Raw genomic sequence first — 26507 nt, 5'->3', positions numbered from 1 at the left:
GCTCTAACAATATATCATTTTGATATAAAAAAAAGATAACTGAGGGAACCTCTATTATTATTATCGGTCATTTGTAGAGCACCAACAGATTCCGCAGCGCTATAAACAAATGCGGAGTACAAAAAAAACAATTATAGGGATCAAATGGGTAGAGGGCCCTGCAAAGAGTCGCACTGTTGTAGTCAGCTCTTAAGAAGGGGATCTACAAACAGCTGGACTCTTAGGCATACATGCTAAGGGGGTTCAGGGGATAGCAAGGGAGGAGAGGAACTGGTATAAAGAAAGTTTAGTGTAAGTTGTATGCATCCCTGAACAGTAGAGTCTTTAGGGAGCGCTTGAAGCTTTAAAAACTAGGGGAGAGTCTTGTGGAGCAAGGCAGAGAGTTCCACAAGATGGGAACCAGTCAGCTCAAGATGGGAGCCAGCTGGAGAAGTGTAAACGGGAGTGTGATGAGCTAACAAGAGAGGAGGAGATTAGGAGGTCATGAGCAGAGCAAAGGGGATGGGAGGGAGATTATCTGGAGACAAGGTCTGAGATGTAGGGGGGAGCAGTGCAGTTGAGGGTTTTGTATGTCAGAGTGAGAATTTTGTGTTTAACCATAGAGGCAAGAGGAAGCCAGTGAAGGGATTGGCAAAGAGGTGCAGCAGATGAAGAGCGACATGTAAGGAAGATCAGTCTGGCAGAGGCATTCGTTATGGATTGTAAAGGAGCAAGGTGGTAGCTGGGGAGACCAGAGAAGACAGAGTTGCAGTAATTAAGCCGGGAAAGGATGAGAGAGTGGATTAAAATCTTAGTTGTGTCTTGTCTAAGGAAGTGTCTAATTTTAGAGATGGTTTTTAAGGTGGAAGCAACAGGCTTTAGCCAAGGGCTGAATGTGAGGATTGAAAGAAAGATCTGGGTCAAATGTGACCCCAAGACATTGGGCATGCGGGGTAGGGGTAATGATGGAGTTGTCGACAGTTATAGAGATATTGGGGGTGGAGATTTTGGAAGAAGGGGGGAAAATAAGGAGCTCAGTTTTGGAGAGATTTAGCTTGAGGTAGTGAGAGGATATCCAGGAAGAGATGTGAGAAAGACAGTTAGTGACAGGGGTTAGCAAGGAAGGAGATAGGTCTGGTGCAGAGAAGTAGATTTGAGTGTCGTCGGTAACTGATAATAAGTAACAAAAGTGCATATCATCATAGGACTTCAGAAGGATGTGGGTAATATTAGGATGAAAACTAGGGAATAGGAACACACACCTATCATGGTCAAAAAGCCTTTTGTAATAGTGCATTAGCAATTGGGTGTAAGCATCCCCTATATGCAAAAACAAATAATGGTACTCAAGATTAGTTGCACTCAGGATTGTAGGTACACTAGGTTAGATAAATATGCTGCAATTAATATCCTTAGAAATCAAGTACACCTTCCCCCGTGCTGGATTTCCGGGTCCCTATAGGTACCACACAGTGTGCTAATTGCTACGTGCAGTTATCAAGCTGTCAACAAAGAAATGCAGCAATGTTTGTTACTCACAGGTCAGTGACAAAAAGTCAAATCGGGATTCAGTAGGACAAGGAAATTGGCAGAATGAGAGGCCTTCTGGATTTTCAGGTTGAGAAACAGGGTTCCAGAAGGCCTGAACTCTGAATTTGATTAATTTTTGGTAGCCTCTTTCCATATATATTTATATGTAGAAGGCTCTGATACCAGTCTAACACACCTACACATCCTCTTTAGCACAGTATGTACAAGTTTGTGAGCTAGAGGAGCAGGGCACAATTAATTCTTGGCAATATGCCAAGATAACATGACATTAAATTAATCTATTCTCTTAAGATTTAGGGCCCTGACTACTCATTATAAGCCAACTCTTCAGAGGAAGCAATTTGTCTTATTAGGGCAGGGTTCCCTCGATTCTGTATTCCAGATTCTATATAAACTATACAAATTGAGTATCATGGAAATTTAGAATCATAAAGGAGCCACACACATGTATTTATATAATAAAAATACCCATGTTCCCACTAAGTAGGGGTTCCCCAGATACAAATACGGGTCACTCGGTGTGAACAGTATTAGGCACATTTAGCACTTAGCATTAGGCAGGATGTATAGCCTATACTGAATACTATTAGAATATTCTACTTTTCTAAAGTGGCAAGTGTAGTTAACGGCAACCCTGTGTATGAACTGGTTGGGTTAATATATTAATTCAGAGGCACTCGGGCTAGTGTTAGAAAGCTTTGGCATAAATGTCACTAGTGTACAGAACTAACTAGTTGGCATATACAGCTATCAGTAATTCAAGTTTGAATGCTCATCTGTAATCCTTCTGCCTAATAGTGTTTAATCGCTAGGAGCGCAAGGAACTAATATTGACAGTATCAACATAAGGGGCGTATCTACTCATATGCCTATCACTTAATGTTCTAACGGAGAGGAGGAAATACTAAATGTACAGGGATCACTGATTGGTAACTATGTATGAAGGTGTGTACCTCTAGTCCAATCAGCTAATAGGAAATTCCTGTTAAAGCTTAGAGTGTGAAAAGTTTTACACGAGGCTACGAGTACGGCTTGATGCCAAAACATGTCAACCTATGTTTTCTTTTTTCATAAGGGTAAATGTAACCCTTATGTTTTTATCGGCATTGAAATAAAGATATTTATTTTTAACCCTACCCAGCTCGGTGCTCCTCAATTGTTTTCTTGTGCTAATATTAGGGTGACTGGTAGTATGAGGCTACCAGAGAGGTCAGCAATACGTAAAGGGATACTTAACCCATTTTTTTTCTTTAACCTAAAATTGGCTGGCTACTAAGCCTTACATTCTATTTAAATAAAGATAGTAAGAGAACAAAGAAAAATTGATAATAGGAGTAAATTAGAAAAATGCTTAAAATAGCATAGCTCTATCTGAATCATGAAAGAAGAAAAAAATTGTGTTTAGTATCCCTTTAATGGCCAAGCATGACATACAGGGGTTTATAACCATCTTGCGCTTATTTCAGGCAAATAATATTTTCTGAACTTCAGTTGGTAAAGGCAATGTGTTTTTCCAGCACAAAATCGTCAGCATAATTCATTTTTAAATGCACATGATAAGAGGTTCACCAATTGCATCATAGGTTGATGTTATTAGGTGACATGTTTTGCAATTAACCTCTTGTGCTCCAAAATCTTAGACATATGATTGATCAGATAGTGTTTGAATCTGCTTGGTGAAATTGCTTCTGAATGTCATCCAATATGAGTGGGGGTAATTCCAATGTATTTTGCTCATGTGTAAAACCAATGTTCAATTCTAAAACATTTTGGGATAATAAAATAATAATAAGTCAAACATTTTAGTGAGGAGTTTATGAAGTCCTTAAAGCTGTTGAATTAGATAATGGCCCCATAAATGTGTTGAGAATTTAGATTGTGATTAGTAAGGAAGTACTGGCTCTATGCAACCCTGTATGAAAACATTGAAGGAAGGGGAATGTGACCCTGTATTGGCCTGAAGTGTATGGGTCAAAGCTAGGGCATGGGGTGGGATTAAAGGGGAATCTATAAGTGTGAGTTTAAACATGAAATGCCCTCTTTTTTCTGGACCTGAACGGCGAGGAGAAGCTCCCTCCCTCCCTGGATCTAATGGTGTTAGTCGTAGCTTTGTTGGGGTGCTTGCCTGTGGTTTAGTAAAGTGGCAGGTTTTTCTTGGGTTCCTCCTGTTTTGTTTAATGGGGGAGATATATGTTTAAATATGGGCATGCACTTAGGGTGATAGTGCACGTTGGGCTCTGGGGTGCAAGCACTGTGGGGTTTTATGTTCTCATATTGTTATTATGGTTATAGTTTTTTATTGTTATTTATATATTTTAATAAACAAAGCTGCTGCTTTTATTCCCCAGTCCTGGTGTCTGTGTGTTTAGTTTGGTTGTAACGTAGTGAAGTATAAGGGTCATGTTAAGTATAGGACCATTTTTCACCAATCTGATATGTAAAAAATGCTGCAGATAAACGGAGAAAATGGCCTATTGTGATCAATAGCCCTTAACATGCTGATAATTAACAAATGATAGATTGTGCATTGCTAAGACATTAGTAATGCATTTTAGATCGACTGAAATAACATGGCTGATATCTATTTAACTATAGCATAAGGCCACTTAATCATAGTTTAATCTATTAGACCTTTAAATTGATCTTTTCAACAGACTTGATACTTGAAAACATAGTTTAATCTGTTGTTTTTTTATGGGGGGTTTATGGAATAGCGTGGCGGTTTGCATGGTTTTTCTTAATCCTAACATTTTTGCACATAGTTCACATTTAAAAAGTTACAAATACTGCTGAAATCACACTTTAAACTATGAAACACAATAAAAATACAGTCATTAGAATTGCTTTGTAAAACTGCAGTCAAAGATTGTGGCATTTAAGAATATTATTTGTAACATTACGAGTTAATTGCATACTATGTTAATTGATAGTATTGGTTAAATGAAAAAAATAGCATTCTAACCTATTAGGCAGTCATCATCAATATTGAATCAGTTGGCTGCAGTATTTATAACGAGTAGAATTATCTCAGTATTTAATTTTTTGAATAATTAGAAAATTATTTATAATAATGGTGAGATACACTTATTTTCCTGTCCAGGAACAATGTGCTAGCTCTCAAAAATGTAACTTTACAACAAATAATATGATATAAATGTACCTTTTAAATAGTGCGTGATTTTCAATACCCCGTATATTAATTGAATTGAAAAAAACATTGTAAGAACTGCATTAGTTTAGATCCTTCCCCATTTTATCATTGAATCTTAAAGGGACAGTTTACTCAAAAACTTTCTCTCTTTTAATTTGTACACAATGATCTATTTTACCTGCTGCAGTGTGTTCAATTGTTCACAAACTGCTCCTTAGCCTTTATATTAGCATTTGAAATAGCTGATTTAGCCTGTAGTATCTCTACCTATACTGAAATATTCTATACCTATGAAACACAGCCAGCAGAATAAATTACACTCACAGGGTGAGGTGGAAGAAATAAAGCTCTGAAATGTTCATTTTCAATTGTTTTTTCTAAGAATAGTACAGAGACATGGATAAGAAATGGAATAATTTGAGTGATAAGATAATGAGATATGATCTGTCAGCAATCCAAGCCTATTTTGATGGGCTGTGTTTTCAAAGAGCAAATCCAGCGTTTTATTTTGCAAAAAAAAGCATAAATGAGCAATAGCTCATATATTTTATACACTGCAGCTGGTATAGCAAGTCATGGGAAACACATTCATGGAAAAACTATTTTACAGTAAAATATCCCTTTAATATTATAATAATGTAATACATCATGTTTATTATACTATATATTTTTTTTATTTTTTTTTTAATCATTTTTAAAAATATTTTACTTTGAACAAAGCAAAAAAATAAATACATGCTGTTTTCATATTGTTATTTTTTGCCAATAGTGACATTAATTTGTGGACCTTGCTGCAGATCGTTAAGATAATTTTCATTTGAAAGTGCTAACAAAGCAATGAATATTTTAATACAAAGCTCTGATCAAGGCAAAAGATAATGTTTAATCTCAATGGCATTTGCTAGGTCCCTGAGTACATTTGTAAGAAAGAATAAAAACTATTATTTTGTTGTTATTTTTTTTTTTTAAACTTTTTTTATTGAGGGTGAAGCCAGTCAATAACATCTCATTTCAAAAACATAATACATATAACTCCTGTACAATCAGTATGAGAATAGACATTGGATGACATACCAAAAACAAACTCAAAATTTACCTGCTCCTTACATTTCATTCTTATTATTACACATCACATTTGCTAATATATCCTAGCTTCTCCCTCCATTTCAGTTTTTCTCTTCTCTTACTTTGTTTATTAAAACACTTACTTACACAAATACACGTACAAGATAATTTACACTATTCCTATGTCCGTATTCTTAAACTCGCCTGCATTCTTGTCAGGTTATAGAAAACTAGATCTAAATATATATATGTAAGATGAAGGATTAAGGATCACAACTGCTAGGAAGTCATATAAAAGTATAGATTGTTTTGCATATGTGATAGTGAAAGAACATATGGAATACCTGCGCAACAATGTATTACAATAATCACTTCATGCAATGTTTAGTATACAGGTGCAGTTAGCAGTTACACCCTATGGCTGCCACATGTGTTTGGCAAAACACTGTGAAAAAATAGCAGCAGGGGTAACTGCTGACTATCCTGAGGTAACAAGTAATATCAGCAAAAACATTGTAAGTACAAATATATTTGTAAAAAATACATAACACAGGAAGTAGGCCTTAGAGAGAGGTCGGATGCCAGCAACAGTTTAGGCAAAACTTTAAGCAGTGTGAAATCTCAAATAAAATGGTATGAGGGAGAGAGAGAGTGGCTACGGTATAAATAGTAATACTGGCCCAGAGGAGATCCAGAGAACCAGGCTTACCCTGCAGGAGCGTAAGGTGGAAAACGCTAAATCCAGGGAGCAAGCAGGACTGCAGACCGGGTGCCAGAGGAACAGAGTCACAGCCGACGATGACGTCACCGCGTTCCGGATAGTGAGAGCTGCAGAGGGAAGGTAGGGAGAGCGGATGGCTCACACGAATAAACAAAGTCCCAGTCAGCTCAGCAGGAAACGTTGCAGGCAAAGGTAACAAGGTAAGAATACTCAGAGTGCTTTAGGTCATCACAATATGCAAGATAAAAGGATATAGACTGAGGTAGAAGGAAGTGTCTTCAGGATGGTATGAACAGCGTTCACTCTGGTGCATAGGCTCAGGAATCAGTCAGATAGGTAACTGCAATACTAAGCAATATGCTATAATAAGGAGGAGCCTTATATAGGGAGAGGATTAGAAAATGTGCAGGTCTTAAAGGCACAGTGTAAGGCAAGGTTACTGAATTGGGAAGGTGATACTTGACAATTCTTCTTAGCTTATTTACCACGGTTTCCTACAGAGAGGATACTCACAGCCTATCAATATCATGTATTGATTCATACAAAGTCATCACCATAAGAAAAAGGAACGGGGGGGGGGGGTAGGGGGGAAGGGGAAGAGAGAAAAACAAAATTCCCCTTCTTTCTTCCTTTTTTAACCTACCATTGGATTCATTCTGATTAAGCACCTGATAATGCTCATCCCTTAGTGGTGACGTATCCAGTTCGAAGGTAATGAGCCATCTAAAATTAGTTCTAGAAAGGGTATGGAATCTTGAAGTAGAGATATGATCTGATATTGCACTGTTATGGGTAGTCCACATATATATTTTTTCCACTTCTTAAAAAAAGTTATCTGTTTCTCTGCACCTTTGTCTAGTCCTATAAGTTCTATCATAATCTGACTTCTTATACCATTTAGAAATTCCGTTAAAGAAGGGGCTTTCCTATGTTTCCACATTTTACATATAGAATTTCTTGCGATCAAAATCGCTATATTTATAAACAATCTGTCCCCTATATTCTGCGCTGGATATAAAAAAAATATGTGCTTTGCATTAAGTTTTGTCATATTCAGTACATTATTATTTATCCAGTACTGGATTTTCCTCCAGAATTGCACTATCTTTGGACAACTCCAAAAGTAGTGCAACAGATCCGCATTTAGCTTGTGACATTTTGGGCATAAATTTTGATGTTGAGACCACTTAGCCATTCTAGCTGGGATTAGATAAAAATTGCTAATTACCTTATATTGTGTCTCTCTTAAATTTACTCTGTCTGTTGCCTCTAATGTCCTTCTCAAACTGTCTGTTATGTCTTTGTCTTGAATTCCTGGAAAGTAGTTTAGATATTTCTGTTTAATCTGATTAATATGTAATTCTCCTTCCCTATTCATGATGTAATGGTACCAGATTTATATTGATCGAATACCCGCTTTATATACTGTAATTCCTGACTCAGTGATTGGCTGTGGCCAATCCACACCAAGCCTTTTTCATATTCGTTTATTAGATGACGAACCTGCAAGTATGCATAAAAATGTTTTGAGGGCAAGTTAAATTCAATTGCCAAATTTGCAAATGATTTAATTGGCCCCAATTGTGTTTCTTTCAGTTGTGATATATATATCAGCCCCTTTCTTTTCCATTCATAAAATAACTCATTACTATATCCTGGTGAAAAAACTGGGCTACCACAGATCGGAAGCTGTTTGGAGATTTGGAACTCTTGCCCCAATAATTTGCAATATTTTTGCCACGCAAGCACTATATTTGCGATTGTAATTAGCCTGCTTACGTTGCTTGGTAATTGTTTATGTGGATGGTGAAGAATAGCTTGCAAGTTAAATGGTTTAATAACTCCATTTCCTGCTCGTAATATGTAACATGAGCCAATCTATCCCAAATTTAACTAAAGAGACTAAGTTATAATACTTTATATTGGGACACCTCCAAACTGCTTCTCCTGGGCCAGCTTACTAAGTGCTATACGTGACGTCTTTTTCCCCCATATAAAGAACGCACATGCTTTATTGTATCTATCAATATCTTTTTTCTGCATTAAAAAGGGTAGATTCTGTAGTAAGAACAGAAGTTTTGGAAATATGATTGTTTTTACCACATTTACACGAGCTGATATAGATAAACAATATAAATTCCATTTACCTAGATCATAATGTATATTCTGAAAGATATCTTTAAAATTAAGCTAGTACCATTGAGTAGGGTTCTTGCTGATCCTGATTCCTAAATAATTAATACTTTGCACTTCTTTAAACACGTCTGAGTGGCTATTTCTGTTTTTGATGATCCATAATATTTCTGATTTACTTAAGTTAATTTTATACCCTGAAAATGAACTGAATACTCTTATAATCTCCATAAAACGGGGGATACTCTGTCTCGTATGTTGTAAGAATATTAAAAGATCATCAGCATATAATGATATAGATACTTTCTGTTTCCCTAGTAAGACCGGAGGGATGGTCTTTCTTATATATATAGCTAGTGGTTCTAGTGCAATATCGAAGAGTAATGGTGATAGGGGACAGCCCTGTCATGTTCCTTTACCCAGTATGATATTCTGTAATAATTCTCCGTTTATGAACAGTTGGGATCTAGGTTTATTATATACTAACCCAATCAGGTCCACCAGGGCGCCGGAGAAACCAAACCTTCTCATTGCATTTGTTAAGTGGTCCCAGATTATTGAGTCAAATGCCTTTTCAGCATCCACGGTGACTAATGCTATATCCTCCCCCTTATATTTGTCTCCGGCGTCCTGGCTGACCTGATAAAGGTAGTCCACGGTGGTGAGTACCCTACGCATGTTTCGAACTAGATTCCTCCCAGGAATAAAACCTGCCTGGTCAGGATGTATAATATCCATGATAGATTTTTTCAGTCTGTCTGCAATGAAGGACATTAAAATTTTATAATCCTGGTTTAGGAGGGAAATCGGGTGGTATGACGCTACGTTTGTTGGATCCTTCGATTTTTTGTGGATTAATGTAATTACTGAGTCGGCAAAATAGATTGACTTCATGTCCTTCTTTAAATAATACTGGTTAAATAATTTAGTTAGTGTGGCACATACCTCTGCTGCAGTTATTTTGTAAAATTCTGCTGATAAGCCGTCTGGCCCTGGGGCTTTACCTGCTTTAGACCTTTTTATTGCACTTAAGATTTCCAACTCAGTAATAGGAGCATTAATAACCTGTAGTGCTTCCTGTGAAATTTGAGGAATATCCAACCCCAGCCAGAATTGTTCTTTCTGCCTCTCATTCACCTCCTCCCTGGCATATAACTTGCTATAATAATCATAAAATACGCCTCTGATTTCATCTGCATTGGTGTGTAATTTCTCCTCAGATCTAATAGCAAGGATTTGATTTCTGCCTAAACTTAACCAGCCTGGCCAGGTGTTTAGCGGATATCCCCTGAAAGCCCTGAAAAGTAGCCCTGTTTTTTAACTCTTCCTGGGCCCCAATTTTTTTTAAAAAACATTCCCTTTCTACTCTTGCCTCTTTATATTTGGCCCAGGTGTCTTTATTGGGTGATCTAAGATATTTTGCATAGTTATTTCTGAGTTGGTTTGACAGCTGAGTTTCTCTCGCTTTATTCTTCCTATTCCTTTTAACCATATATGCTTTCACCTCCCCACGGATGACCGATTTGCCCGCTTCCCAGAACACCTCAGTTTTATCTGCATAATCCAGATTGTGTTTGGAATATTCTCTCCATTTTTGCTTCAACCAATTTTCAAATTCTATATTATTAATCATATAGTGGGGAAAACGAAAAGTGTCTGATGGTTTTTTGGAGGGAACATTCAATACAATTTTCATGCTAATAATCGCGTGATCAGATAGGACTATATCCACAATCTGTGATTCAATTTTATGGTTCATAATCTGCTCCTCTAATAAGATAAAATCTATTCGAGAAAATTTTTTATGAGCACCCGATTCACAGGTGTATTCACGGGCTTCTGGGTGTTGTATCCGCCAAACATTGCATAATTTTAGGATGCCGATAAAGTTCCAAAAGTACTTTGCCTCTCTATAATTAGCAGCACTCCGACGAATTTTGTATCTATCTAGGTCTGGACACAATGTATTGTTAAAGTCCCCTGCTATAATCAAATTCTGCCCAATATATGGGGATAGAACCTTTTTCAGTTTGTCCCAGAACTTAGAATCCCATTTATTTGGCGCATAGATATTACATAGCGTCTAAATCTTATCATCTATTTTCAATTGCAGCAAAAAATATCTCCCTTCTGGGTCTAATTCTTGTTTATTTATAGTGTAAGACAGTTCCCTTCCAAGCATGATCGCTACTCCTCTTTTTCGTTTCTCACACGGAGTTGCAATTATTTCAGCGATCCAGTTTGTTTTCAATTTTCCTATCTCTGTCTTTTTTAGATGTAATTCTTGAAAAAAATATAATGTCTGGCTTATGTTTCCTGGCCTCTTTAAGAACATTTTTACGTTTAATAGGGGATGTTATTCCGCCCACATTCCAAGAAATTAGTTTTAATGTGCTATTCATTTCTACAATAACTATTCACTATCTTTTTACTAATAAAGATTGAGGGGGGGGGGAACACACAAAAAATCTCTCCCCCTTACTCCCCCTCCCCTCCCATGAATCATAACCATCACCCCCATTACATTCTCTGTTTTCTATTATTTTGTTGTTAAGTGACTTTACATTAATCATTTAACTGAATTCCATACATCAGTTCAGTAATTTGCATATCTGATCAAGATAAAACTGGTGATTACATAATAAGTCATTTACTTTTACAGGGAGTGCAGAATTATTAGGCAAGTTGTATTTTTGAGGATTAATTTTATTATTGAACAACAACCATGTTCTCAATGAACCCAAAAAACTCATTAATATCAAAGCTGAATAGTTTTGGAAGTAGTTTTTAGTTTGTTTTTAGTTATAGCTATTTTAGGGGGATATCTGTGTGTGCAGGTGACTATTACTGTGCATAATTATTAGGCAACTTAACAAAAAACAAATATATATACCCATTTCAATTATTTATTTTTACCAGTGAAACCAATATAACATCTCAACATTCACAAATATACATTTCTGACATTCAAAAACAAAACAAAAACAAATCAGTGACCAATATAGCCACGTTTCTTTGCAAGGACACTCAAAAGCCTGCCATCCATGGATTCTGTCAGTGTTTTGATCTGTTCACCATCAACATTGCGTGCAGCAGCAACCACAGCCTCCCAGACACTGTTCAGAGAGGTGTACTGTTTTCCCTCCTTGTAAATCTCACATTTGATGATGGACTACAGGTTCTCAATGGGGTTCAGATCAGGTGAACAAGGAGGCCATGTCATTAGATTTTCTTCTTTTATACCCTTTCTTGCCAGCCACACTGTGGAGTACTTGGACGCGTGTGATGGAGCAATGTCCTGCATGAAAATCATGTTTTTCTTGAAGGATGCAGACTTCTTCCTGTACCACTGCTTGAAGAAGGTGTCTTCCAGAAACTGGCAGTAGGACTGGGAGTTGAGCTTGACTCCATCCTCAACCCGAAAAGGCCCTACAAGCTCATCTTTGATGATACCAGCCCAAACCAGTACTCCACCTCCACCTTGCTGGCGTCTGAGTCGGACTGGAGCTCTCTGCCCTTTACCAATCCAGCCACGGGCCCATCCATCTGGCCCATCAAAACTCACTTTCATTTCATCAGTCCATAAAACCTTAGAAAAATCAGTCTTGAGATATTTCTTGGCCCAGTCTTGATGTTTCAGCTTGTGTGTCTTGTTCAGTGGTGGTCGTCTTTCAGCCTTTCTTACCTTGGCCATGTCTCTGAGTATTGCACACCTTGTGCTTTTGGGCACTCCAGTGATGTTGCAGCTCTGTAATATGGCCAAACTAGTGGCAAGTGGCATCTTGGCAGCTGCACGCTTTTCTCAGTTCATGGGCAGTTATTTTGCGCCTTGGTTTTTCCACACGCTTCTTGCAACCCTGTTGACTATTTTGAATGAAACGCTTGATTGTTCGATGATCACGCTTCAGAAGCTTTGCAATTTTAAGAGTGCTGCATCCCTCTGCAAGATATCTCACTATTTTTGACTTTTCTGAGCCTGTCAAGTCCTTCTTTTGACCCATTTTGCCAAATGAAAGGAAGTTGCCTAATAATTATGCACACCTGATATAGGGTGTTGATGTCATTAGACCACACCCCTTCTCATTACAGAGATGCACATCACCTAATATGCTTAATTGGTAGTAGGCTTTCGAGCCTATACAGCTTGGAGTAAGACTACATGCATAAAGAGGATGATGTGGTCAAAATACTCATTTGCCTAATAATTCTGCACTCCCTGTATATCAACTTTGACAGGACATTCTCATGTAAGTAAAGAAAAACGAATTTCACAAAAATATATTGTACATAATGGAAAAGTACCATATTTATATTATACTTATTTCACTGCTTATATAGTAGTAGAGGATGTTAATGCAGGCTTCTACATGCCTAGCACTTAAAGGGACATCTGCTCCATCGGAAATATTATATTTTAAAATGTGTTACAGTTCATTGTTTCTTGAAAATTAGGTGTTTCAGTGCTGGCTTTTTATGTGGTTGTCACTATCACATACCTCTTAACATTTCCTGAAGCCTTTCCAGGACTGGAGGTAAGGGAACATGGGGCTGGTCCAGTGGGCATGGTTGTGAGTTGTATTATGACCCTGGGGTCCCCCTAATGTTGATGGGGGAAACCAGATCTGGACTCCTTGTCCAATGTGCTCAGAGGGATATGGCTGCACCTCACTGAGGAGGACCAAAGGAGGCCAAAACAATCATCGGGTTTGCCATCTCCCTTGTTCAGAGGAGAATCACCTGGTATTTCAGGGCTGGACTGACCTTGTTAGGTAGGATAAACTGATTTATTTTTCCTGTGTGAAAACCACAATGGGCTAAACGAAGCTACTCCCAGGTGGTAACCAGGCCATAGAACAAGCCACTGGGCTGTGGTTCATTCCTGACAGACTGTTTCTCTTTCTGTATGTATTTGTATTGTGACATGAGGTAACAGGATTGTGGAGTGGCCTGGGTGGGGATGATGCAGACCATAGAAGGGGTAGATAAATGTTGAAATGGGCTGTGGGAGGATCTGGGACAGTCTTTGGTTTTGTTTAAGAAACCAAGAGATTTGCCCATAAGGGCAAATGGCAGAAGAGACAGTGGAGCTAAGCTACTAGAGCCGTGACAATCCTTCAATATCCAGGACAATTGTGAGCTCTACTATCAGTCAATTAGCAGTACAGTCACATGTCTCAGTTGTACACAATCGTGTATTTACTGCCAATTTGATTTTAAATTTAACCTTTATTTTTAGCATTTTAACTCTTGTTTTTTCATACACATTTTAAATACTATGCGTCTTTAAGGTGGTTCGATATTATGTGACCACCTTCGGCTTTAAATGTACACCAACCTGAGGGACTAATTGACAAAATGTGAGCTTCTGGCTGATTCTTGATGTTTTATGACAATACAGAGGAGATTGGAATAGTTTAATATCTGACCTTTTGTTTATAATGTAATATGCTAATACATAGTGTGACCAAATAGTATCATAGCACAATATGAAAAAAACTATTATCTATTGTGCCCCTTTGACTTGAACCATTTGGGTGCTTAATATTGTTTATTGCTGATTGGATAACCAAACAAAGGTCAAAATTATAAACCAGTATATTTAGACTATAACCATGTCCAGTCATCCATATGAAAGATTAGCATCTAAACAGGTTCATTACCTTTTGCTAGAGTAAATGTTACATAAAAGCTGTTTTATTTCCATTTAAATTGAAACTAATATGCCAGTATCAGTTGTGTACTTCTATCTAAATGTCTGATTTATATAGATAATATAGATCCTGCAGGATTTTAAAGCAATATTTTGCTCAAAAATTGTATCTGTTATTTCAGAAAGAGAACATTTCAAAATGTATTACAATGCATTGTTACCCCCCAACATATATCCTTGTGACTTTTGAGGAACTGGAGGTCGAGGGGAACTGTGGGCCATGCCCACTGAGGTTTTGTGGGTGGAATTGCAACAGGAAGGGCAAAGAACCTTCTGCTCCATGGTGTGGTGTCAGTTTGGACCAAGAGTTGACCATAGGTTGAGTCTGGCCAGACTGTTGGCAGAGCAGGATCACTATCTAGTTTTCCTCTGGAGACCTGGACATTTGCCTTGAAGGGGAAGCAGCAGGAGGACTAGGGGGCAGAGTTCTCCCTTTTCCATTAAGCAACTACATCAGGTGTATGGTTTTTTGATAGACTGGAATATGCTAGTAAGAATTCTCAATCCAATGTATCTGATGGCTTTCCTCGGTGCGGAGTCATTTGAAAAACATGTTAAACTGGGTTTTCTTATGTTCTTGAATGTCTTTACTTTTTAATCCTCACTTTTATATCTTCAAATTACTTTTTTTTTTTCCACCCCACAAATGCACCTATTTGTAAACTATTAAAATTCAAACTATCATCAAATTATTTTAATAAAACCCATTAAGTTTATTAAAAAAACATGTTTTGCAGATTCCGTTTCTTTAACATTTTAATTGCCATTGAATGCTTGAACACTTTGCATAGCAGTGCATTGCTGTAGTTAAGCATACATTTGTAGATTTGAAAAGAAATCAATAGTTAGATTTGATTTACTGTATTAATTTGAAAAGTTTGCAGAGGATTTTTACTAGATTTGATATAGACTTTAAGGGCCGTTAAAAAAAATGACATGTTCTTATCCTTTAGAGCAGTGTTTCTCAACCGCGGCCCTCAAGTACCCCCAACAGGCCATGTTTTTATTATAGCTGAACCAGTGCACAGGTGAAATAATCAGCTGATCAGTAACCATGGTTACTAACCTGCTCTCACCCATCAGCTGATTATTTCACCTGTGCACTGGTTCAGCTATAATGAAAACCTAAACTGTTGGGGGTACTTGAGGACCGAGGTTGAGAAACAATGCTTTAGAATTTTAATAAGACTATTCACCCTAGACTACTGTGCATTTAACAACCAGAAAAGGGAGTAGAAATAGTATTTGGAACTAGCAAGGCACTGCCGGTCCAGAGCTGGAAATGCTGTTTATCCAATCCCCATCTGAGTTGTGCAACTAGCACTGCTGATTGGATCACCACTGTTTACGCTGAACAGTGGTTGGAGTTTGCCCATTGAAAAAACACTTGCTGCAAAATAAGGTGATAAACTGGTCTAATGGTGTTCTGATACGTTAATCTATTGGAAGACTGAAGATTACAGAAAGAAATGTATCTACAAGGTGTTTTCTCTCACTTTAATGATGATGCTTATTGATCTATGATTTAATGTTTCTCACAGACAATAAAATGTGGCGGAAGTTCTATATATAAATCTACAGGTTTGTTCTGTAGAAAACTGTAAACCCTTAATGACTTCAGAAAAGAAACTCCTTAACTGATACTGGCATTTTTGTAGAAAATTATACTCTAAAGCATCTGATCTGTTTTATACATATTTATTTTTACCTTCTTTTGCATTGTGCTGTGATACCCAACGGTTAGCAGCCTGCGCTGTCTTTTTCATATTTTCTATTAGGTTACTATAAAAAATAATTGTAACTTGCTGTGAGTTACTATATTTATATTTAGTACTTTATAGTATTCTTAAAGGATCACTCAATGCAGTAAAATTGCAAATTAACAAGTGCATAATAAAAAGAAAATTATTTAATTGCTCAGTAGGATCTTGTTCTCTAGAAATTGTGACTATAAAAAAACTGTGCAAAATTTGATAATGGAAGTAAATTGGAAATTGTCTTAAAACTGCATGATCTTTCTTAATCATAAAACTTTATTTTGACTTGAGTGTCCCTTTAAATTAGATAGTGTAGCAGAACTATTTAAAGGGACATGAAACCCAATTTTTTTCCTTTTAAAATTTAGATAGATCATACAATTTTAAACAACATCTATTAACATGTTTGCTTTATTCTCTTGGCATCCTTTATTGAATAAGTAATAGTGCACTACTGGGAGCTAGCTAAATACATCTGTAAGCCATTGACAAGAACATATATTTGTAGTCATCAATCAGCAGCTAGCTCCTGAGCCTACCTAATTATGCTTTTCAACCAAGGATACCAAGAGAACAAAGCAAGTAAGATAGTAAAAGTAAATTGGAAAGTTGTTTAAAATGTTATGCTCTATCTGAATCTTGAAAGGGAAAAATTTGGCTTTCATGTATCTTTAAGGATAATTGTTTAGAGTTGTATTTCCTTTAGATGCTTACGTAATTTCAAAATTGAGATTAATGAAAAATAACCTTTAAGTATCCATTAAGCATAAATATGATTAATAACCTTCAACCACAAGTTGAAGACAAATTATGATTAATTGCATCCTATATTTTTGTCAGAAAAGAAGCTGTAAAATGTTATTTATTTTTTCTACCAAGGAAATGTCATATTCCCTTATTATGTCAGGAACGTAATATGAGCCATTTGTAGGGCATGGTTACTATACATTAGGTAGTAAATACAACTCCTGCATTTAATCTATTCAACATAATTCAAAATTAAAAAATAACATTTACTTTTTATAATTCAAAGCAAAAATCACATTACTCTGCAAATTCTGCATAAAACATTGCATATATATAAAATATATATATTTATATTGACACACATATATATCAATTTACCCTCATTTGCCTTCTTAATACATAGGAAGATGAGAATTTCTCTGCAGTACATATCTTTACTGACCGCAGAGAGTCAGCCATGCACATTAAGTTAGTGTCAGCATTCTAGGTTAAATGAATGAAAAATCAATCCTAACAACTGCAGCGTTTGTGAACTTATATAGTACTACTATGCCGAGTGCTTGCATGGTTTTTTATAAGAAAATATATGATTTATAAATCGTAAGAATCTCTAACTTAATATACATATTCAAATATTATTATTATTATTTTTCACAATAATTTATTTGAGGAAATTACCATTCAGGTAAATTTGTATATACTGTATTATATTTATTTAATATTGTGATATATTATTTTGCCAGTTAAAGATTTATAATTTAGTAATGCAGCTTAACCTATATCACACTTACACATACACTCACTCACACACACCAAATAAGCAAAGAGCAAATATATGTATATCAACTTCAATGTAATGTTTACATATGTCTACCGGTATGTGTTTGTGTATGTATATATATATATATATATATATATATATATATATATATATATATATATATATATATATATACACAAATACAGATATAGGTACATCACACACACACACATATATATGTATGTGCATGCACGTGTGTATATGTGTTTCTAAATGTATGTACAGTATATAAATATATATTTATTTAGTTAAATGTATATATTTACATTTTCCTAATGTAACTTGTTTACAGAGACAGAAACTTGTTTAATGCAGAATAGACTAAGCAATGCTGTGAGGTAGTGATGAGTAGCAGCAGACGTAAACGGATTCTAAATTTCACAAGCCTCCTTGTATGTGTTGCTCTTTCAGTGAAGAAGATACATTTGGTTTTCGAAAATGAAGAGCCTACTTTTTTTGGTGCTAATATCTTTCTGCCGTGCAGAACATCATGCTGGCAATTCCACTCTGAAACATGACAGGATTATTCACAATCACGGTAAGGGAAACATAAAACGTGTGCATGTAGATTTGTTCTTGGGTAATTTGGTGATACACTGTATGAGGCTTTATGTTTTATGCACTCTCATTTTCAGCTTCAAATTATGCTGCATAGACTTTTTTTCTGCCCCTCACAGCTCCTTCTGCACATTTTGCTAAGTTTGCTTTGTATTCTGCAGAGTTTGCTTATCCAGATGATCTAAAACACAAATAAGTTTAACTGTATTTGTTTAGTGTACGTTAAATTATTTGCATGCATTGTAGTAGATTCATTTCAGGAATGCTGCAGTGTCCTTCAACCTAAATATGTATTTATAGTATAGATGTTTCTAAAAGTAAAAATTCGGGTTTTCTAACACAAATACAAATGCATTAACTCTCAATTTTAAGTGTGTACTGAAAGTTACATTAAACAACTACTATGTATATGTATTTGGTCCCTGCATTTCACATCTGCAACAAGAATTTCCCCTGCAGTTCATTGCAGCTTTTTGAGTTTTGGCTCCAGTTTTACAAAGTCGCAGTACGATGAATGTCAAACCTTCCATGCAGTGAGAATACAGCCTATTAATGCACATTAAACAACCGTTTAAAACTTCTTTACATTGAAAATACAGTAAAACGTATGGAAAGGAACATGTTAAAAATGTTACATGTACTGTATATGCATGATATTGTTTATCATTTATAGGATTTCCTGGTTTTGACTGTAAATGATTGCCTATAACATTACATTACTTTTTAAAAATGTACTCTGTTAGCTCCAGCCATGCTGTTTGTTACTTTATGGGCTGTTCTTTCGATAGGCAATGGTAGTAAATTTCCTAAAAATAGGAAGGATATATTTTGTCCAGAAGGATAGAGTAATATGAGCAGTGGTTTACATGTACTCATGTACTGTGTAATGCAATGTTCTGCTTTAGTATTTGTAGATATAGTTTTACATCATTATATGACAGGAAACATTATTTAAAAATCTATTTTTAGTTCTCATACAAGATACCAGGTAAATGCATAGCAGTAAAAATATGTAAGACAGACACAGGAAAGTGTCAATACACTCTACTAAATACCACAATATTGAGGGACATACAAGATCAATGATATAATGCTCTATTGTGCTAGAGTATTTAATACAATATTGCTTGCATAGAACCATTTTTTTAAACCTTGCAATGAGGTTGAACACATAGTTAACCACTTAAGGGCCGGGCATTTTAAACAAAAACTTCCCCAAAAGACCAGAGCATTTTTGCCATCACTACATTTAAACAGAAATAGAGCCTTTTTTTTATATTTACCTATCAAAACATTGTTGGTAGCTAAATGCTTCTCTGGGATCCCTTTTGTTCAGAAATAACAGACATATATGGCTTTGGCATTGCTTTTTGGTAATTTGAAGGCCGCTAAATGCTGCTGCACACCACACTTGTAAAATGCCCAGCAAAGAAGGGGTTAATTAGATAGCTTGTAGGGTTAATTTTAGCTTTAGTGTAGAGATCAGCCTCCCACCTGACACATCCCACCCCCTGATCCCTCACAAAAAGCTCTCTTACCTCCCCCACATGACAATTGTCACCGCCATCTTAAGTACTGGCAGACAGTCTGCCAGTACTAAAATAAAAGGCTTTTTTCCGCATAATTAATTTTTATATATATATTATTTTTTTTCTGCAGTGTAGGATCCCCCTTACCCCCTCCAACCTCACTGATACTCCCAAACAGCTCTATAACCCTCCCCCCTCTACCTAATTGCCACCATCTTAGGTACTGACAGCTGTCTGCCAGTACCCAGTTTGCTGCAAATTAGGCATTTAAAAAAATAAATAAAAAAATAGCAATTTTTTCTGTAGTTTAGCTGTCCCCCTCAATACCCCTCCCCCTCCCAGATCGACTTCCCACCCTCCTATTCCCATCACTAAGCAATATAACCAGGATCCCCCCTCTCCCTCTCCCCCTACCCACACCCTCCTTCCCCCTCCCTGCCACTTTCAGGTTTTTTTTTCTAAATCGTCATGCGCAACTCCCGCACAACTCCTGCACAACTCCTGCCTCCCTCCAGCGATGGGCCGGCCACCCGCCTCCATCCTTAGCCTCCCACCCACCAATGATCGGCACCACCGCTGTGAGATGCATAGAGGGCCACAGAGTCTGCAAATCTATTTCTGGAGTGCACCACTCGTGGGGGACGCAGAAATAGCGCAATCTCGCTATTTTGAGTGAGTTTGCGACAGAGAGAAGCTCAGGACTGCTCCTTAAGGGCATAACAACCAGCATTGTACAGGGTATGACACTGGTCATTAAGGGGTTAAAGTCAACTCAGACTGGCAATACACTTCTGTGCCACAGATTAATATGGTATGTGACTATTGGCACTGCAGCCATGTTCAGCACTGGATCAATAGTGCATTGCAGGTCTGTAGGTGACTTTATCTATGTGTTTAAGCCTTCTGTGGCCATTAGGCTGAAGGGAATTCCGGAGACAGTGTTACCAAAAGATCTGCAGCCCTACCTCCAAGACCTTTTCTCCTCAGCTCTAGGCACTCTAAAAGAACCTGAATCCTTTACAGTCAGAGCACACTGGGCAAACAGGCCAAGATCACTTGCAGAAGACAAGACAAGCAATGTGGTGGTTAGACTACATTTTTTCACATTCAGAGAAAAACTCTTAAGGGCTATCAACTCGGGGGCTCTCCATTCAAGCAAATTTGACTCTGTTCAAGTAATATTCCCGGTTCTATCACCACACACCCTTTAATTCCGTAAAGCCTATCACGACTACACCAAAATCCTAAGGGATAAAGGGATCAAATATCGCTGGGGCTTCCCGGTCAGATTGTTCATTACAAAAGATGACCCACAGTTCATTGCCTCCTACCCAGAACAAGCAAGAGGCCTTCTAGCCAAATGGGACTTTCTACCCTTTAAAAAAGACCCCCTCCTGTCAACAACTTGCCCCAAGGGTGAATCATCCAAGATCTCATCAGTCACTCCATAACAAATCCTTATCCTCAGCACAAGAAGTGGAATGACTCACTTTTGGCTAGACTCCTCACCTTCAGAACAGCCTGATGACATTTGACTCCTTCATAATTTCCTTGAAATACCTATGAGGTGTACTGCAAACTTCCTGTCTGAATCCGGCATCCTCTTCCGGATCACATAAGTACCTTATTTTACTTGTTATGTTTCGGTTTTATCAAGTCAACTTATTTACTTTCAAACATACCAGTAGACTCCTAGTTTCCCTCTCCTCCTTCCCTTCTTTCCCTGCCCTTTCCCTTCATCCCCCCATATCCCTTTCCCCTTCCTTCCTTTTTTCCCACCTTCCGTTTCAAACAGGTAATGGCACTTACTGATATCTAGACCACTTGTAAGTTCACCCACATTTAAACTGATACACCTTTGTTATTCAAAATTTGCTTGTTTATCAACATGTTGTCCTAATGTATCACATCCTAACGATGTCTGGAGTCGAGATGTCCCTTTCAAATTCTCAAATGCCTAATTAAATTCTCCCTGGGACGTAAATTCCTGAAGCCCTCCTGAGTCCACACTCAACTAAATTAGGTCCAATCTCCTCTACCACCTTTCTTCTCTTAACCATCCTAACCCCTCTCTTATCCCTAACCTCCCACCATTTCCATCTCCCTTCTCCCTCCACTTTCCCCCATTTCCTCCCTCAAATTTTTCCTAATATACACCCTTCTCCATAGCTGAGGGGACAGCCCAACTCTAGATAAACTACTAATCTATTTGCTTTCATGTTCCATAATGTCATGACTTTATATTCTAATGCTGACCCTCGAGAAAGTTGTCAAACTTATCTACTGGCAGATACTTCAACCTCATTACAGCCAGGCATCTATAGACTTTCTTACATCCACTTGGACTCTCATTTGTGGTAAACTACAGACTTCCTATCAGAGCCCCACACCCTCAGATTGAACACTTAAATATCCTTTAAATTTTCTTTCACCCACACCTCTAGGAGCAAACCTGAACTTAGTAATATCCACAAATAAACCTGGTTACCCCAATTCTCCAGTCCCTTCCCTCATACCCCCAACCCCCCTCACCCTCATTCCTCACTCTCCTTACTCCCCTATCCCTCCCTTCCCTCTCTTTCCCCCCATTCCCTCCCTCTCCCCCAAGAATAATAAAGGCTCCTCCCAGGATTTAGATAACCCCCCTCTTCCACTTAACTCCCTCCCTCCCCTTCTCTCCCCTTCCCTCCCCCTCCATCCCCCACTCTCCAATTTAGGTACGAGTTTTTCTTAGTAGACTTTGTTGCAGTAGTGCCTCAGTCAATTAAATGTCTGAATGGCTCTCAGGTTTTAAAATGATAAACTGTTATAATTCTATGTTTGAATGTTTAATAATATGTATTTCATTTTGTTGATACTCATTTCAATAATTTTACTTAATCAATAATCTTCATTGCTTGGGCCTGGACTAGGTGAGATACAGCCTACTTCACCTTGTTTAGCCGCACTCCCCCCCCCCCCCCCCACAATATTTAACTGCTCTACTTGTCAGTGTAGACTAGAGCATTTTGTGGCTGTGTATGATATAATCACAGACCTACCCTTGGCCTTCTAGCCACATAAATCTTAATAGCATTCTTTACCACCTTCCATAACTAAATCTGTAGGACAAATTCTTCATACCCCCTCCCTTGCTTTTATCCCTACTTTTATTTTCCCTCTCCTATCTCTTCCCCCTTCTCCCTTTTTTTTCTCTTTCTCCCCATCTTACCCCCCATGGCCCCCACTAACTAAATATGCCTTTGCTTAAAAATTGCCACTCTCAACGCCCAAGGACTGAACACTCCTACTAAACAGAGCCTACTACTTAGATATCTACTAAAAAATAATGTAAAGCTAGCTTTTATTCAAGAGACCCACTGGCCTCAGGGCTCCACCTTTCTCCAAAACTACAAATTATATCCAATTTGCCAAGTAGCATCTTCCCAAACCAAAAAAGAGGGGTTGCAATTTTAGTCCATAAATCTGTCTCTTCTGACATTCAATTTATTGAGAGAGACCCGGAGGGCAGATTCTTAATCATGGTCTGCCAATTAGATAATATACAATACACTCTAGTATCCTTATACACTCCTCCTTCTAAACAATTACCATTCTTGAAAAAGCTTCTTCCACTAATTCAAAAGGTCTGTAGAGGTGTCCTCCTCATTGGGGGAGACTTCAACCTTGCCTGGGATCCCACCCTAGACAGGAGCAATCCTTCAAAAAAATCACTAGATAGAGGAGTTTTTTCCCTTTAGAAATCTCATGTACCAATTCAACCTCTATGACTCATGAAGATGCCTCTCTCCAACTGAAAGGGATTTTACATTTTTCTCTAATCCTCATCAATCCTACTCCCGAATCAATTACCTCCTATGCCACTCTGCCCTACTTGATAATCTATCACGCCCCAAAATCTCCATCTGCCTGTGGTCTGACCATGATATGGTCACTGTTGAGATATTATCTACTTCTTCCTCTACAGGCCCCCCTTCCTAGAAACTCTCCCCTGCTCTAATCTCAGGTCCTTCATTAGTGCTAACCTGCCACCAAAGTGTTTCTTAGAGGCCACTTCCTTAAACAATATAGGAAAAGTCAAGGCCAATCCCTGGCACAAATGTATGTTAAATTATGTACCCTAGAGAAAGGAAACAGAACTGCCCCATCCAGACTGATTTCAGAACAAATTGTCTTAATTAGGTCTAAGATTAATTCTATTGAAGAGAAGAGGGTCCAATCCAATCTGCTATCCCTTCGTCAGCTGTATTATTACAAAGGTAATAAAGCAGACCGACTCCTAGCCACCAAACTATGCCTATGCACCCAACAACAAAGAATCCCATTAATTAAACCCCCCTCGGGCCCAGTACATTCCCCGTCGGATATCGGGAAAGCATTTGCCCAATATAATGAATCCCTATATAATATTGAACACTCCTTAAGACTCTCAAGACACTGTTTCTACTAATTCAACAATTTCCCACTTCCCTAGCCCTAACAACTCTATCCTAAGAAGAGACTCGGAGCCAAATAGACCCCTGTCCCCTGATGAGCTAAAATCGGCTATCTTCTCTTAAACTAAATAAGGCACCTGGTCCTGATGGATTTACCAACTTTTTTTACAAAACCTTCCCACAGCAACTAATCCCTTATCTACTTATATTTTACGGAGCCTCTTTCTCTGAGGGAACGATAAGACCTGAATTACTAGAAGCTACAACTTTTTTCCATACCAAAAGCTACTTTAACTCACTCTGTTAAAGTAATAGGCTCGTCTCCTTAATTAACGGGGACATAAAAATCTACGCTAAAATTCTACCTACCTGACTGAACCTTAAACTACTGTCCCTCATACATCCAGACCAGGTGGGCTTTGTATTGGGCAGACAAGGCCCTGATAGCACCAGACGCCTGTTAAACATCTTTACAGAGGTCTATGATTTGGGTGTTCCCCTCCTCGCCCTGTAAATAGATGCAGAAAAAGCGTTTGACAGGGTTGAGGTGGGAGTACATGTTTGCTACCCTCGGAGCATTCAGTATACCTGACAGTTTCATCAAATCGATCTCGGCTATACATTCTTTCCCCACAGTCAGGGTGCGGGGAGTGGGCTTCTGTTCTGATCCAATTTCCATTCATAATGGAACCAGGCAGGGGTGTCCCCTCTCCTCCCTACTTTTGTCCTTTCCATAGAGCCCTAAGCAGCGGTGATCCGAAGCACTACACAAATCCAATGCCTCCTCTTACCCAACACCCATCAAAAATTAGCCTTATATGTGGACGATGTAACTTTGTTCCTTTCAGACCCAAACATTCCCCTCCCCCCCCCTTCTTTGACCTCCTTGATAAATTTGGGAATATCTCATATTACAAACTAACGAAAGTCCAGAGTATCCAGCACCTGGGAATGATACACGGTGTGCCAGCAACAAGGGTCATGCATAAAACCCCAATATAGAAGAAGGCAAATAGAAGCAGCACCACCAATCTATGTGCAAGCAGGTTTATTCAGCTTATAGGACAGCCAGACCAAAAACAATCAAACAACATTTCGGACACAGTCCTTAGTCATATATGGCAGATCTTTTGTACAATCCAGTTCCTATATTAAATACACAGGGGACTTTTTGGTTAAACTTCAGAATTTGTCTATTGACAGTAATAAGGGTATTTTGTTCAGTCTTGATGTTGCTTCATTATACACTTCTATATCCCATGAAGCAGGGATTGGAGCTGTGACTAGGGTGATTAATCAAAATTCTGGATTTACACGGGTACAGAAAGAATTTATTCTACAGTTGTTAAACATTGTACTAGGGTGTAATTTTTTATTTTTTATTTGAGGATCACTATTATTTACAGCTTCAGGGTACTGCCATGGGTTCCAATGTCGCCCCTACATACGCCAACATTTATATGAATATTTTCGAAGAATATTTTGTCTATGGCCATCCATTATTTTTACAGTATGGCGCCAACTGGTGGCGGTACATAGATAATATTTTTGGTGTGTGGCTGGGCGACATTGGGACCCTGGAGAGATTTATTTTTTATTTGAACTCTGCTAATTGCAATATTAAATTTAAACTATTGTTTAGTGAAGAGAGTGTGGTCTTTTTGGATACTAAGGTATCAATGAATGCACAAGGTTCTTCTGTTGATTTTAATAAAAAGAGACTGATTGTAACACTCTTTTACACTACACTAGTTCCTATCCCCCCTCTCTTATCAAATCTTTACATAAAAGTACATTTCGTACAGTGAGATGTATTGTGTCTGAGGAAAATTTGATGCCACTCTGCCCTACTTGATTTGATTTTAGAAGAGATTGAGGGAGATGGGTGATCGTTTTAGAGCTAGGGGTTACCCTGATGATCTTATTGAAACTGAGATTGATAATACCCTTAGAACTTCTAGACAGTCACTTTTAAAGAGAAAAGATAATGTAAAAGAGAAATCTGACAGATTAGTTTTTATTAGTCAATATTCCCCTCTCAGTATACAAATCCAGAAGGTGTTACGGTGACACTTGCATGTTTTGAGGACCTGTGACCCTGGTGTTAAAGAGTTTAGTAAACCTTTTATGCCTGCCTATAAAAGGGGTAGGAACTTTAAAGATACACTGGTATGTGCAGACATTGGCCATTCTTAAAAATACTCTGGTTCAGAGCTATATAGGGAAGAGAAATTTGGGAAATATTTCATGCCTGGGATGCTCCAATTGTAACAGCATTATTAAAGGCCCTTTTTTTTGTCATCCACGAACTGGACGTATGTTTGAATTTTTTTTTTTTTACCTGTAATAC

At 37.7% G+C, this 26507-nt stretch overlaps 1 protein-coding gene across 1 annotated transcript in view; it reads left to right on the top strand.

The window, feature by feature from the left end:
• HAPLN1 (hyaluronan and proteoglycan link protein 1) overlaps positions 1-26507 on the top strand; it is a 189963-nt gene that overhangs the window by 75879 nt on the left and 87577 nt on the right. Inside the window, exon 2 of the mRNA XM_053701473.1 lies at positions 18046-18172. Coding sequence (XP_053557448.1) covers positions 18073-18172 — 100 coding nt within the window. The 5' untranslated portion in view covers positions 18046-18072. The remainder of the gene's footprint in view (positions 1-18045; positions 18173-26507) is intronic.

Source organism: Bombina bombina, chromosome 2, assembly GCF_027579735.1.
Source record: "Bombina bombina isolate aBomBom1 chromosome 2, aBomBom1.pri, whole genome shotgun sequence".
Taxonomy (NCBI): domain Eukaryota; kingdom Metazoa; phylum Chordata; class Amphibia; order Anura; family Bombinatoridae; genus Bombina; species Bombina bombina.
This window is presented reverse-complemented; position numbering and strand designations above follow the sequence as displayed.